Source organism: Halichoerus grypus, chromosome 8 (genome assembly GCF_964656455.1).
Source record: "Halichoerus grypus chromosome 8, mHalGry1.hap1.1, whole genome shotgun sequence".
NCBI lineage: Eukaryota > Metazoa > Chordata > Mammalia > Carnivora > Phocidae > Halichoerus > Halichoerus grypus.
This window is the reverse complement of record NC_135719.1, coordinates 138,730,568-138,746,123: the sequence shown is the minus strand read 5'-3', so window position 1 is coordinate 138,746,123 and position 15,556 is coordinate 138,730,568. Positions and strand designations below refer to the sequence as shown.

Below are 15,556 nucleotides of genomic sequence, written 5' to 3'. Positions count from 1 at the left end.
AGCACTGGGTTCCCCAATCAGGAACACCTCTTCCCCTTGAGGAAGAAACAGTCCTCAGGCCTACACAGCAGAGCTTAGCCCTTTCAGATAGCATCCTGAGATGGTTCAGCAAATGATTTCAGAAGGCCCTCTGCACGAGGCATGATGCAGGGAAAAGGCAGAGCAGACACAGCTGGGCTGTCCGGGAGCACGGCCTCTGGCGGGGAAGCTGCCACACACGAGGTCATGCAGGGCAGGGTGGACTGGGGTGAACACTTCCCAGAGCGCATGCAGACCATTGGAAGGACGGGAGGGGGAGCGATGGCTTCCCCAGGGGCGTCTAGGGAGGGCACACCTGCAGGGGCCTAGAGCGAGGAGTGAGGGTCTTCGCGGATGGCCATTCAGGGGAGGCATTTGGGGCGAAAGGAACAGCACTAACAGGTGCGGAGGAAGATCAGGAACTGAACGTGGGGCATGGGGGGTGGGAAGGTGGCAGGGCCCTAATTTTGAATGCTAAGCAAAAATATTTGGATTACATTCCCCTGCAGTTGGGAACCATTGAAGGTTTGCAAGAGGAGAGGGGCATTTTATTTCCAGCATTTGTCACAGCAACGGAATGACAAGGACAACCCAAGGGATTCCAAAGAAGACAGAGCTTAGGGTGAGCTCTCAGAAAGGTAGAAAGTGTCCATGGCCCCGGGCAGCCCCGGCAACCCGCACAGAATCTGTTCCCATGACCTCTTTAAAGAGTGACCTCTCGGAGCCCACCCTGCAGCGCGCAGTTGCGTTCTTGTGGGGACCGATGGGCTCTAAGTTCCCGGAGCCAGCCTCACTCCGTCTTGCTCTCTCTTTGGTACAGGCTGTTACATCTCTTCAGAAGCTCACAAGGCCCTTTGTTCACTTATTTTTTTAAGTTGAATTTAGCCTCCAGTGAAGGGTCAGGGAAACTGCTGTTGCTTCCCTGGCCCTCGACTTTCTTCATGGGCCTGCGCCGCAGAAATGGTCCTCCTGCGGCCCTCACTGAGCACTCGCTAATCCACAGACCCCGGGCTTAAACACCTGCTAAAGGCCAGAGCCTGTGCTGAGGAAGCCAGAGATGGCTGTGGCTGGGAGTTGCTCATAGTTTAGAGGGAGAAGACAGTGCCGGTCATCTTCTGGAGGCTTTAGGGAAGTACGAACAATACTCGTTAGCTCCTGAGTTCTGGAAAGCGGAGCTCAAACTGACAAGCTCAGTTACTAGGGCGGTTGAATCAGAGAACGTGGCTCGGCCAAGGTAGATTCGCCCATCCCAGATTGCTGGGCTCCCCATTGCAGAGGCAATACCCAGTGATGTGCCTGCAAGAGCGAGCCAAGAATGCAGGCGTCTAATAAGAGACAAGGCCTGGGACAGATAGGGCTCTGAAGGCCCACCTCTCCCTGCCATCAGCCAGCCCCAGCCCCTCTCCCAAATGCACCAATCAGGTGGGACCTGGGGGCGGGCTGGGGAGGGGCCAGGGGCCTGGCTGTGGCAGATGAGCCCCTGAGAGAGACAAGAAGCAAAGGTGGGGGGTCCCCTAACAAAGGTGATGTGATCCAGAGGATGACAGAGCTTATGGAAGGCCCATGGGAACACAAAGGTGGGAGCTGCAGCCCTGTGGGATCGGGGATAGACATTCGTGAGCCCCTCCTCTGGGAAAGTGTTGAGCCTTGTTTGGGCTGTGGACCCCCAAGAAGGAGGGCTTCCCACGCAGCATAAGCTCAGAGTAAATATCTCCATGGACTCGTTGCATTCTAGAGGGACAGATGTGTCGCCTCGGCGAGAAGATCCCTCTGGGGATTTCAGGGATGCGGGGAGGCCTCTATAATCCTTCCCTCGTCCTCTCCAACCGCACCCCAAATGATTCGACTGATGTCAGAAATCCCACCACTAAGGTTTTATTCCTGGAGCCTAAGACTCTGTGCCCCGGGAAGATGTGATTTCCTCGTAAAGAGGGAGTGACTGTTCTAAGCCTCATCTCAAAGGAGCCATGGTAAAATGGGAGGCTGGCCCTGCACCCCCAAATACATCCATCAGCCCAAAGAGCTGTAGGCTCTGCAAAGTGGTTTTACCTCCCTGCACCTCGGTCCCGTCCCTGCCATCTGGGAGGCGGCAGGGCTCCACTAAGTGCCATCCTAGGCAGTTTCACCTACCTCTGGGCTCGGCTTGCACCACCTCGGTCGATCCTCACCACTGTCCCGGGGGAGCTGCGGGCCGACATTGGGCCCCGGCGGACAGGTGAACAGGCCCTGCCTTGCCCAAGGCCTCACACACGGCTCAGGTGCAGGCACCCCACCCTCCATGTTCTCAGGACACTGGCTTACAAATTGGGTACCCTAGAGCCCTGGGGGTCCCCAGGGGTGCCCCAGAGGCTGGGACGGAGGACCAAACCAAGAGGGAGGCAAGCTGCCACTCTTAAGAGGCCTTTGGAAGTAGAGGCTCCACTGGGGAAGGTGGTTTGAAAATCACGACATCACATGGTGCCGTGTTTGAACATCAGACGGACACATGGAGGAGAAGCCAGGCCCCGCACCTGTCTGCCCCCCTCCCCGCATCAGGAGCACGGCTTTACGGGCGATACGGGTCTCCTCCTATAACTTCTGCGCCACTGAAAACAAGTCCTTGGAGGCCTGGATTCTCGCTCCCACTTGCATGATCGTGACTCAGCGGAGTGCCTGTCTTTTCTGATCGATTCCTCAGGAAGGAAGCAGCAGTATCAGACTCGTGGCTGGTGCTCGCTGAGATGCGTGGTCCCACGGAGGACCCTCCTAGAACAGGACTGACGGGCACATTGCCACGCCAGTGCTTAAGCCCCCCCGCCCCCGTGATCTTGTTATAAAAATTCTAGAAGCATTCGGTCCCCACTCCCAAGTTGGTCCTTTTTCCATAGTGAGTTAGACAGCAGAGGCCCAGGGGGTCACCCACCCCGTCGGCTGCAGGCCCTGGGGACCGAGGAAATCCATAAACCCACCCTCAAAACGGGAGCAAGTCAGGAGCCACGTGTCCAGTGGGAGGAACGTTCTGTACAGCTCTCCCGAGTCCCTGGCACGCTCGGGTAACCCAAAACCGCAGCGGGCGCGCGGCCGGCTGGCCAGAGCGGGCCGGGAGCAGCATGACGGAAGCAGACGGCCCCGCCGTGGCGTCAGGAGGGTGTTCATCTCCCGGGAGGGGCAGGCTTCTGCCAGGGCCCAAACCGAAGGACAGATCCGTGTCGCCCCTGTTCCTGCAGAGTCCCCGTGTGTCACAGGTGCCCAGTAAACACCTGGGGGGCGGGACCTTGCAGGACAGGAGGCACGACGAGCCAGCATCGCTGTCGTCGGGGCTTGGCTGGATTTGAGTGGCCCGTTTCCCTGTCCGGGGGGCCCTGGGGGGCTCCCCTCCACGGGTCCCTGGGCCAGCCCGTCATCTCTGGGCGAGGCTGGATCCCCCTGTCGAGGAGGGGACCCACGGGCTGGAAGAACAGCCGGCAGGCGCGGGGCCCGAGTTCTCCGGGGCTCTCTCCTAGCCTGAGGAGGCAGTCGTTGGGGAACATGATCACCAGGAAAGAGAGGGTGCTTCGGGAGAGGGGCCACCCAGGAGGGTTGAGGTGAAGAAATGAGCAGCATTAACACTCCACAGCCATGTGATACACCCTGCCCTTGCCACAGCCTCAGGACTCGAAGCTGGAGGCGGGGAGATAGAAAGCTTGCTGTCCAGGCGTGGACCCCAGATCCCTCAGGAAAACACATGTAGGGCCACGGCCATCAGAGAGCGCCGAGGCTGGGCTCCCCTCTGAGGGGAAGCGTGGGTCAGAGATGGCTGCCGGGGACGGCGGCTGCGGAGCAGGCCTGGAGGGAGGCTGGGGCGTCCTGGCACCACCGGAAGAGGCAGGAGACCCAAAGCCTGTGTGGAGACAGTACTGGCTCCCCAGGGCAGAGCCTGGGGTGTCGGGGAGCAGGAGGGACACAGGCTCGTGAGGGCAGGAGAGCCGGTCACCCCCGAGGGCTCCGAATGCCAGGCCGAGGGAGCTGGATGTTATTTGGGGACAGGGGAGCCACTATCCACAGGCCTCCAGCCAGGCCCTGCCTCCAGCTGGCCCTGAGACAAGCTCTTCAGCCTCCCTGTACCTGTTTCCTCGTCTGTGCAGTGGTCCCGTGCACCTGCGTACCATGGGCTCACGTGCAGGTGAAGGGAGGCATGAGAGCCCTTCCTGGCGCAAAGCACGTGTTGAATGAATGTTAGCTACTGCTGTTGTTACTGTTACCGTTCATTCATTCGTTCATCCATTTGTTCGTTCGTTCATTCATTCATTCAGCAACTGTTTCCTGAGCTCTGACTGGGTCAGGCGCGCTTCTCATCCCTGGGAACACAGCAGCGAGCAGCACAAACACGGTCCCTACGCTCGTGTGGCTTACGGCTTGCCTCCTAGAGGGGGCCCGCGGCCAGCACGGGAGACAAACGGGATGAACCCGTTGGTTGGAATTAGGGAGGACAAGGAAGCAGAGAACGGGACAGGGTCGTGCTGAGGACGTGGGGAACAGCACTTTAAGTAGGACGGTCAGGGAAGGCCTCCCCAGGAGGCCACTGGACGGAAGGCTGAAGGGCGTGAGGGGTGAACAGAAGCAGGGGGCCTTAAGGAACGGGCGCTTTTCTGCAGGCGGGAGGACGAGTCTACCTCAGGAGGCTGACCTGCAGCGGCTGGGTGGGACAGCCCGTGTGCAGGCAGCAGGTGAGGGGCCCGAGGAAGCCCTGGCCTAGTCAAGGCAGTTCCAAAGTGGCCTCCAGACGGCAGCTCGTGAGGGGCTGCCCGAGGAAAATAGTAAAACTTTTCTATTTCTTTTGTATTGTGTTGTCCTACCATTTCTATTTTGGCCTGCATTATATTATACATAAAATATTACTCTGGGTGGAACTTGGAGGTGTAGGAGCCAGAGGCGGAGGGCCGGTGGTCCAGGCAGGAACCGACAAGCCAGGGGCTGCGCGGGACGGAGAAGGGGTCGATGGGCCCAGAGCACAGCAACCACCTGAGGAGGACTCGGGCAGTAGTCTTGACAGATCCGGCCAAGGAAAGAGGAGAGGGGCCCGATGTCCTTGAAGACGCGGGCCCAGCGCTCGGAGCACAGGCCCAAGCGCCAGGCCGGTGACACCTGAGCATCCCTCCTCTTCGGGAGGCAGGGGCTGCCACGCAACTCAGGACTCCACGGGAGAGAGCGGAGGCCTGCGAATGGAGGAAAGGTCGCTTTCCTGCTTTTTTGGAAAGCGACAGCTTGGTTTTCAGAGGGCTGTGTCAGTGTTGCACGGTTCATAGTCTCCGGGGCGCAGTAACTCTGCCTGGTTGGAGGGCAGGATGTGATGGAGCAACCATTTTATCTCCTGCCGGTGAACATGGAAGCCGCGGACTGCTCCGTGTGTACACCTTCTGGCATCAGGAGAACAGGCTGGTGCCCTCGAAGGGCTGTGTGCCTCTGGCTTACTTGTCCTTGGGCCCATCCCAGCCCTTTCTTTACGGTTTCACGGTTGTCAGGGCTGAGGGCAGGTGCCCCGGATACCAGGGTGGGCCCTGAGCGTGGATGTCCTCAGAGGGGGACAGGGCCAGGCAGGCCTACCTCCCCTCTGGCGGATGGTGACATGTGTGCCCTCCGAGGCCCTACAGCAGGAACGACTGGAGTCCCCGTGTCACAGTGGGCGGGTCCACTCGGCCTGGGGGATTGGCTGGCTCTGGGCCCTGCGTATTCCAGATGCGCCCCTGCCAGACTCCCGTGGGGGGGCTGTAAATGTCCCCAGCCAGAGTCACAGCCGCTCGCAGGGCCTGTGAAGGGCAGTGACCCAGGGAAGCACCTGCCTTCTGCTCTCTGCCCGCAGCTGAAGTCTACATCGGCATCGGGAAGCCTGCAGAAGCCACAGCCTGTACTCAGGAAGCTGCCAACCTCTTCCCGATGTCCCACAACGTCCTCTACATGCGCGGCCAGGTTGCTGAGCTCCGGGGAAACCTCGACGAAGCCCGGCGGTGGTACGAGGAAGCCTTATCCATCAGTCCCACGCACGTGAAGAGCATGCAGCGACTGGTGAGTCTCAGAGCCAGGCTGGGACCCCACCCCTGGATTGGGGCTCCCCTTGGAAGCAGCAGGTAGCTCGTGACCCCTAAACCCTCTTCCTCTCCGAAGGCCCATGCACTTAGCCTGCCAGGCTGTCGAGTTGCATGGGGCCCGCAGCACCATTCCCGTGTGGTTTATGCAGATAGAGCCCGTGGGAGCTGGCAGTGCTCACTCTTAGCCGCCGTACCCAGTGGTCCTGTTCTGCGCAAGGGGCGGTGGGAGTCACTGGTCCCCTGGGCCTTGCTTGTAGCAGCCACCTCGGGGGGTGTCCACACCCCGGGGAGACTCCAGCTTGTCTCCGAGGCTGCCGGCTAGTAGGGGCATCTTAGGGGAGACAAGTCACCTAGTTTCCACCCTGCGTATGGGGGCGGTGGCTCCCCAGAAATGCACCTGCGCCCTCCCAGATGCCCAGGCCAGAAGCCTGGGGCTGCCCTGCTGCCCCCCTCCCTGCCTGGCCTGGAGTCAGCTCTCCCTCCGCCTCGGCTTCGGTCAGGTGGGGGTCACCTGACCTGATCGCCCTGCAGCATTCTCGTCGTTGCACTGACGGAGTTTGGCACATGTATTGAGCACAGCTGCCCCACAAAGCCGGCGGTCTCCTGTTACCTTCTTGTGAGGGTCTGAATCGAAACTGAAAAGTTACCAAAGTCTGAGTTGCTGCTAAAAAGCCCTTCTGCCTCTCTGCCCCTGCGTGCCAGGCTGAGGTTCAGGATTTGTGCTTCGTACTCAGGGATAGGGTATCTCTGATTTAATGAACCACAGGAAGAGGGAGCCTTAGAGTGAGCTGAGGTGGCCTTCGTGTCCGCAGCCCTTGGGAGCCCGGTGTCCGTAATCAGGGGTTAGTGTGGGATTCGAAGAGCGAGCACTGGACAGGGAGTCTGGGAACAGACCCTGCGCCGTCAGTCACTGGCTCTTGAACCTTAGGGAAAAAGACCCTAAGCTGTCTGCACTCAGTTTCCTTTCTGTAAAATGAAAACAAGCAGCTCGAGGGGCTGTGAGTCTCATCCAGCGCCAGGAGGGTAATGTTTTGTACCTAAGAAGTCAGATGTTCTCGGAAGGATCCCAAAGCCTTCATTCTCTTGCCATTTCTCATAGTAATAGGGCAGAATGTACAAGGGGCTCAGCACTTTCAAAAGTGACTAACTACTGGTTTCCAGACCTTATCATACTTACAGCTACTTGATTTTTTCACCTTCCCTTTATTGAGCATTTTGTAGCTCAGTACAGCTTTATAAATAATTTTACATATTATCCAAACATTAGTCTATTTGATTAAAAATATTACATGGCTTTTAATTTTTTGTCTCTCTATTGTAAGAGGGATTTGTAAAGAGCTTTTCAGATCTCTGTGCTTTTGCTAGAGCATCGCAGAAGAGGTATAATCAACACCGTGTACCCAGCCTTTTTATTGAAAAGAAGCAGCGTGTTTCTACCCCGGGGCCTATGAATTATTCAGACAAGTATTTCTTGCTCATCCCCAAGAGGAACACATGAGACAAAAGATCAAATAGGAAAATCGCACTGGGGAAGTTTTCTGTTTCACCTTTGGAACTTTGAGACACCCGAGCTCCCCAACCAAGGGCAGATGCTTTCCTTTCAAAAGGAGTAGCCCCGGCCAGGGGAGCTGGTGAGCGGGGCCCAGGTGGGGCCTCGCCTTGCCTGCCGGATCAGGGGCAACGGCTGAGCCTTGTCTGGCTCAGAGGCATTCTTGCCAGTAGAAGATAGTCCTCATAAACCCTTAAGACTTTTCTCAGTGCATCCTGATATATTCAGAAACTGTCCAGACTAGAGTCAGGTTGAGACCAGGAGGCCTACAAATTTCGAAGGGTTTAGATCCTTGGAGTCTAATACTGCCCAGGGACTGTGATTGGGATGACCCCAAAGGGCAGCTTGGATGGCCCCTTTGTGGTGACCTTGTAAATGACGCTCCCTGGCCTGTGGTCCCCAGACTGCCCCCCACATGGTGTCTGTGGAGGGGAGGCCGCCAGAGCCCCCAGGTCCCCCAGCCCTGACACATCACAGCCCTCTCTTTCCCGCCTCCATCCCCAGGCTGTGCAGGAAAGCTGTGTGTCTATGGCTTGGGGCCTACGAAGGGAAGAAGGTGGCCTTTGCAATACACTCTAGAAGCTAAGGATGAGGCTCCAGGCCAGAAAAGGTGTGAGATTTGAATCCCAGCTCTGTCACTTACTGGCTTTGGGACCACAGGCAAGTCACCCTCTTGGTGCCTCAGCGTCCTCAGATGTATGAATGGGGATAATATTAGGGCCAGACACAAATTAAAGCACAGCACTGAAATCTCTTATCAAGGCACAAAAGGTCCTGCCTCTGCCCTCACGGAAACCAGACTGGTTCGCAGGCCCTTAGGTTGAGGGACAGGGGTCAGCAGAGAGATCAGAAGCCTTTTACCACCAAGGCCCAGGGAAGAGCCAGGGGCTCAAGACTTCTGTGGTGGAGGGGGTGGAAACGACTGAGAGCCGTGACAGTCGCCCAGCCCTCAGGGTGAGAAGGGTGCAAGCGAGGGGCTTGGCCAGGCCAGGGCAAGGCTCAGAAGATCCAAGTTAGAAGGAGTTTGAAGAACATGAGCACTGGAGACTTCCCGAAAACCAACCAAGGGGGTTTCCGGGGAAGGAACCCATTGCAGGCCGACTATGGGTCGTAGAAAAAACCAGACAACGGAAAGTGTGTCCACACCAGCCATACTGCTCGGGGAGGAAAGTGAGGAGGTGGAGGGACAGTGGGAGGGAGCTGTTTTGGAGGAAGGAAGCCATGTCCACTGTAGGTGGAACCCAGGTAGCAAATGGCAATGGCAGAGACCTGAATATGGTCAGGAGCTCGGCTTATTCCGTGAAGAACAATGACTTGTTGACTTCTAGGGGTTGTTAGTGACAGCGTGCGCCAGATCGCCCGACCCAGCTTGGAGGAGAGGTACCACTTAAGCAGAAACACAAACACATTCATATTGCTAAAAAAGTAATAATGACCTGGAGGCCGTTGGTATTCATTAAGGTTAATAGAAGGTCAGACTTGACAAAAGAAATGTAAATTACACCCCGGTGAAAATGAACACTTTTCTAATAGTTTTAGCCTTCATCTGTGTGTTTAAATTCACATATAGAAAGAAGGGAGAGCAGAAATAATGTGTTTAATATTAATAATGAGTTAGCACCAGACAAGGGAGGCAGAGAGCTGAGTGTGGGCAGACATTAAAGGACCAGTGAGCTGAAGGGATAAGGAATTACAAAGTTATGTTGTTGACAAGGGGAGGAATTCGGAGAGTGATCAGACTTCTTCCAGAGAATCTAAAGGCATATTTTCATATCATTTTTGCATAAGCGCATACATTTACATGCATTTGCATGCCATATTTCATTCCCAGTACCCCACATGAATTAATGAAACCCAGAGTGTCCTGTGATCTGGAGTAAGGGGAGAGGAGGAGAACGGGGCTGCCGGTGGCCTGGGGAGCAGAGGAACGGCCTCCTTGGGCAGTGCTGCCCAGGCCAGGGACAGGCACAGAGACTCAGGGCAGCCAAGGACAGAATTACCAGGAGGACAGGGACAGGCTTTGCAAACAGGGACATCTGCTTAACATCTGATAATGTCAGCCTGGGCTCTTGGGGGCAATGCGCGAGATTGGAGGGTGAGAAAGGGAGAACTTTCAGGAGAGGAACGAGTGTGGCAGGGAGCCAAGAAGGCAGTCTAAGAGGCGCTGATAAAGCGAAGAGGGAGAAATAAATTTATCCTAGGCCATATTAGCAGGGAAACTCAGGCCTTCCTCCAGACCATGTGATAGGGTGAGAAAAGGTGTGGCACAGAGGCAAGTGGTGGAGGCCGCCCAGGGCTTCCCAGAGAGAAGGGGCAGAGCGCTGAAGAGGGCTGTGAGCTGGAGAGGGACTGGGCCCAGGGGGAGCAGGGGAGGGCAGGGGTGAGCCAGAGCCCACCCCACCCCCGCAGGGGGCAGAAGGAGAGCTGGTGTGTCACCCTGAGGGGCCAGCCTCCTCCTAGAGCAAGTCTGGTACGACAGAGGCACTGATATTCCAGAACTGTTGCTCAGAGAGTAGAAAATATAGGCTAAAAGCACTAAGGGGCCAGCCTCTTGAATGTTGACGTTCCCAAGACAAGGCCTAGAAAGGGACACAAGCCAGCAGTCATTCAGAGGAGGGTAACCAGAAGGCTGGGGAAGGCGGGAAATTGCACCCCCTCGGCCGCAGTCGTGGTGAGAGACCATTGGTGGGGCTCCCCAAAGAAATGGGAAGATGGCTGAGAAGAGAGGCGGTTGGGGGCGATGGGGTAGGCCCGGCACTCCACCCAAGGAGTGGGGCTGAGACCTGTCTTCTGTGGAAGGATCGTTAAGACATGAAAAGCCCCCCTAAGGTCAGTCACGATGGCTTCAGGTGGTCTCATACACAGGCTGTCTTTGAGGGTTTTCTCCACGATCTTAGGTTTTCCAAAACTCCAGAAGTCTGGAGTGACGTGAAAGCCGTTAGAAGTGGCGTTGGACTTCTGTTCCAGGGTGTACATTAGTGGGCAAGACTGGCAGGATGGCGGAGCTGTTGGAAAAGTGCATTTGATGAAGAAGTGGCAGAAGCATGTCACGTGGATGGCGGGTTTGGAAGGAGGACAGCCAGTGCGCCGTGCGGTGGGCCGTGTCTTGTGGACTGTTATTACGTTTAAGTTGTTCTATCAGCTCTAAGGTTTGACCCAGAAGTATTCGTCACAACGAGGCTGGCTAACGACACTGATCAGGAAGAAGGCTCTTCGGAAGTTCAGAGCGGGGCCGGGCGTCCGAGCTCCCTTTAAACTGTCTTCGGGCTTGCTGACTGTGGGAAAAGACTTCCTCCCATGATGCATGACGAGCTGGCTGGGTGGCAGGGAGGGTCTGAATCCAGGGAAAGAGGGGAGCTCTGGCTTGCCGCTGGCAGCTTGCACTGCAAAATGATGGAACCTGGGCGTTGTTCTCCCTCGCGTCTTTTCAAGTGTCCGTCTGTTTCATGAGCTTTGGGGGGACCTTGTTTGTGTCTCGCATTTTACTACTTGGAAGCGTGTTTTCGGATGTGTGCCTCTGTTGGAAGAGAGATGCAGCATGATGGTGATGAACTTGCAGTGTTACCCTAGAGATGGGCAGCCTGTGTCTGTGTATCTGTCTGATCCATCCGTCGGTCTGGCCAGGGGGTGCTGGGGTTGAGGGCGGCCCAGGGCTCAGACACACCGGGCAGGGTTTCACATGGGCATGGCTCCAGTTTTCCCCTAACAAACTCCGTCTTGAAGAGTGGCCCTTGATCCCTTCTGTCACTCTGGGTAAGACAATGAAGTGGATGAAACAGAATCAAGACACCCTGCCCCTTTCAAATGCTGATCTTTGGAAATGGATCCATTTCATCTGAAGTATCCATTTTCTTCCTCCACTTAGAATGATTGGCAGGAACGAAACCTTGCCATGGCCAAGTGAGAAGGCTCTTTTATCTATGAATTGCATTTTATTTACTTCCTGGGTTTAAAAAAAAATGCTTTTAAAATTAAGAAGAACAATTTTTGAAGAAAGACTTAATGAAATGTTTAGATGTCTTCCCTTCCCTACACATCTGTGTGCTGGTTGATAGAACCCTTAAGTGTACAAGACTTAATTTCTCTAATATCTTTACTCGTTATAACTGGGATTCAAACTAACAGTGCAAAAGAAAAAGTAGTGCATTCTGTTGGGCGATTAGGACTCTGTTCCTTATTCTACTTTCTCTCCCTTCTTATAATGGTGCGCACTACATTTGAGCCCCTTAGTAGTTCAAGGCCCTTTAGAGAACTATTAATATTTGGCATGAATATAAACTCTACAAAGAAATGTAAAACTTCATCTGCCAGTTGTGTTTGTTCTCACAGTAGGCGCTAAGGTGGACAATTTCTTTTTCACCGCTGGAGAACCTGCTCTCGGTGACCCGTCGCAGGCTACATTGCAAGTTAGGAGCAGAACCACGGCTGGGCTGGGCGATACTAAGATTGGACATTTGTGGAATCACTGAAGCGTCTACAGCTTGAGTGATAGCTCAGCACAGGGGTCACGAGCCTGGCGCTGGAACCAGCCTGGGCCTGGGTTCAAATCCCAGCTTTGTCACGTATGAACAGTACAGCCTGAGGGAAGTCCCTTAATCCATCCATACTTCCATTCCGTCAGCCTTCCATTCCATCAGCCGTTAAGCAGGGAGAACCATAGTGCCCCCCGTGGTGTTACTGTGTGGTTAAACGAGTTAATACAGGGGTGCCTGGGTGGCCCAGTCGGTGAAGCATCTGCCTTTGGCTCAGGTCATGATCTCAGGGTCCCGAGTCGGGCTCCCTGCTCATCGGAGAGTCTGCTTCCCCCCCTTCCTCTGTGCGCTCTCTCTCAAATAAATAAATAAAATTTTTTAAAAATGAGTTAATACAGGCTGCAAAGCACTCTGTAAACACTAGCTGTGAACATTACTATCATTCTCTATAATTTGGGTCACACCTATGGTAGAAGCCTCTCTGTATCTACTTGACAGTGAGGGGGGGCATCTCCTTTCCAAAAGATCCTCCCATGGGCATGGCTTTCCTTCTGAACCAAATTTCAGCAGCTGGAGGAGCCGAAATAAGAATATATCATGGCACGTGGTTGGCCAAAACCATGTGCTTTTGCCTTTAAGTATTACTTTCTGTTTCTCTGGAGCCTGTAGCCCAGCTTATTAGAGTTGAAAGGAATAGGAAGGGGGATGTGACTTGTCAGGCAGAGACGGGAAGCATCTCTGGCTGGGCTCAGGGGGCCAGACCAGGGCTGCCGGCAGCTGGGCCCACCCGTGGGCTGGGGCCGGGGGTGGGGGGCGGTGGGAGCAGGCCCTGGACCTGGACGGGGGAGCTGGGCAGGCTCCGTAGACTGGCCTGGGCAGCAGAGTCTGCCATGGAGCCCAGCTCAAGTGTCACACCTCTGAGAAGCCTTTCTTGACCCCTACCCACCCACCCCCGCAAAGGGGCTCTGAGCCCCTTGACTTCCCTCCCTTGAAGCACCTCAACAGGTGCTTCAACAACAAACGTAGAGTTCCTTCTTCATGGATCCGTCTGCTCCTTGGGGGAGGCTCCATGCCTGAGGTGGCACAGTGGCTGGTCTAGACCAGGCGTGGCGGGTAGATGAGGTGGGGCAGGGAGAGAGGGAGAACAAGTTCAAGAGCCAAGTTGACCTTGACAGATGTCATTATTCCCCTTTTACAAACGAGGCCCCTCAGGGACCCTGGGTGGCTCAGTCAGTTAAGCGTCTGCCTTCAGCTCAGGTCATGATCCCAGGGTCCTGGGATCGAGCCCCACATCGGGCTCCCTGCTCCGTGGGGAGCCTGCTTCTCCCTCTGCCTCTGCCTCTGCCTCTCTCTCTCTCTCTCTCTCTCTCTCTCTCATGAATAAATAAATAAAATCTTTAAAAAAACAAAAAAAACAAAAAAACGAGGCACCTCAAAGCACTGGGTGCTTTCCCTTGAATAGATTGTGAGCAAATATCATTGGAACATGCTATTTTTAAATAGGTTAACTTCGTTTGTGCAGAGGCCTCTGGGTGTTTGTTGGCTTGGCCTTGGCACACTCCCTTCCCACCATGAGTATAGGAAATGACACTGAGGGGGGACTGGAGGCTGCAGCACATGATTTCACATGAGGCCAAGGCCATGGAGACCAAGTCAGCTAATTAATGGAACCTTCCAGTGCAGCGGGATCTGAGTGTATTACAGGCCAAATCTCAAAAGGGATGCGATGCACCGGAAGGTGGGGCTCCTGTCAGGTGTGCCTGGCACATCCGGGTCCCTGGGCTGACCAGCACCTGCTCCGGCGGCTGAATAGGGGGGCAGCCCTGGGGCCCTGGGTGGGAGCAGTGGCCACCTCACTCAAGTTCAGATGCTCCGTCCTGTTGCTCCCAAGCACATTCTTCTTTGCTGGCCCCTGTACCCCATCTGGGGATTATGGGGGTCACTGTCCTTAGACCAGAGACTGCCGTGAAACAGCGTGTAGGCAGCCGTGCTGGAGTCCACAGTGGTCTTCCCGGGCCCATGTGTGTTCCCTGGCAGTCTGCTCTCTGTCTCTCTCAGCTCAGTCGGAGAGGATCCCCCTCTGAGAAGCTGACCCACGATAACCATGCCCATGAGAGACCCAGTTTCAGACTAGGAACTGAAATGGTAATTTATAAAGAATGGTACCTTTCCTGGGCAGACCCCCTGCTCTCCCACCCCTCCTTGTCGCCAGAGGAGCTCACCCTCTAAGCCAGATGCCAGGTTCCCAGAGACAGATGCCAGGGAGGCTGAAATGGCCATCCCCACACAGCCTGGGACACTGAGGCAGACAGGGTGACATGGCAGGTGCCGAGCGACTGGGGCTGTGCAGATCCAGGCCGTAGCCCTGCCTCCAACACAGAGAGCCCCTTCCTGGGCCCTGGACTCTCCAACTCTCACTTTCCCTTTAGGCCAGAGGTCCCCAGCAATGTCCCATGGTTCCAGATGAGCCAAGAAGGGGACAGCCTCTGCCCTTGGGAGTGCCAAGGAGAGTGGGGAGCTTGTCACCCTTGGCCTAGAGCAACCTGGTCCTCTCGCCCCAGTGTGCCATACAAATATCATTAAATACCATTTTTTATTTGAGAAAAACAGATGCCCAAATCCCACTCCCTCTGTTCAGATGAATTCTCTTATTGTGGCGTCTCTGGCAAGCCACCCCCTGGTCACCTCTTCCCGAGGACACTCCCTCGTCCCTTGATGGTGACCCAGGACACATCCTTAGCCCTTCTTATGTGGTTCCCTCTGTAGACTGTGAGCCTGGTGTCTTGTTCAGGGCGTGCCTTCTGATCTTGGTCCCAGGCTGAGGGAGTCTCTGCTTGTACCCCCAAACCCAGATTCAAGTAGCTTCTCTTGTTTCCACAGCACCAAGACACGTCCCTTGCTTTCACGTCCAGCTTTGAGGGTGAGCTCCTCGGCGGGGGGGGGGGGGGGATGTTGCTCTAACTGGGTTAGCACCGTGCCTGCACCTGTTTGGGGTCGGACGACCATGGTGGCAATAACAGTGAGCCCGCCAGAGCCAGGTCGGGGGGCGAGAACCATGTGGGGAGGAGGGGGAGGGATTGGAAATGATTTGGGGGAAGAACCAGATACTTGAAAGGTTTTTTTTTTTTTATGACTCAAGCTGTGTCCTCACATTCTTTTGAAAATACGTATTTTTAGCTTAGAGCATTTTCTGTTTGTTGGGTATGTGTGTCGTCCTTGCAGCGAAAGGAGTGTCCCCTGGCAACGTGGAGCTTCTGCATCCACGTGACTCCTGTGTGGCTTATGGCCCTCGTTCTGGCCAGTCCCTCCCGCAAGCTCTCCCACCACTAGCGGGTGCAGAGATACTCTCTGCAGACATTTTCCGCTTGGTTTTTGGACCCCTCCTACCCACTGCAGCATTTTCTCCGTGCTGGCCAGGGAGATAGGACATCGGGCCACCGGTGCTTTCATCGAGGGCTGAAATCACAGACCCA

At 55.4% G+C, this 15,556-nt stretch overlaps 1 protein-coding gene across 11 annotated transcripts in view; it reads left to right on the top strand.

Moving 5' to 3' along the window:
- The window catches only part of TTC7B (tetratricopeptide repeat domain 7B), a 247,390-nt gene that overhangs the window by 211,195 nt on the left and 20,639 nt on the right, over positions 1-15,556 (top strand). For 10 of the 11 annotated variants that reach the window (XM_036064449.2, XM_036064446.2, XM_036064452.2 and 7 more), the window contains one exon: positions 5,837-6,039. In XM_036064449.2, the coding sequence (XP_035920342.1) occupies positions 5,837-6,039 (203 nt within the window). Of the gene's footprint in view, positions 1-5,836; positions 6,040-10,578; positions 12,448-15,556 lie in introns of those variants that run through there. The other variant, XM_036064450.2, reaches the window with a different exon arrangement.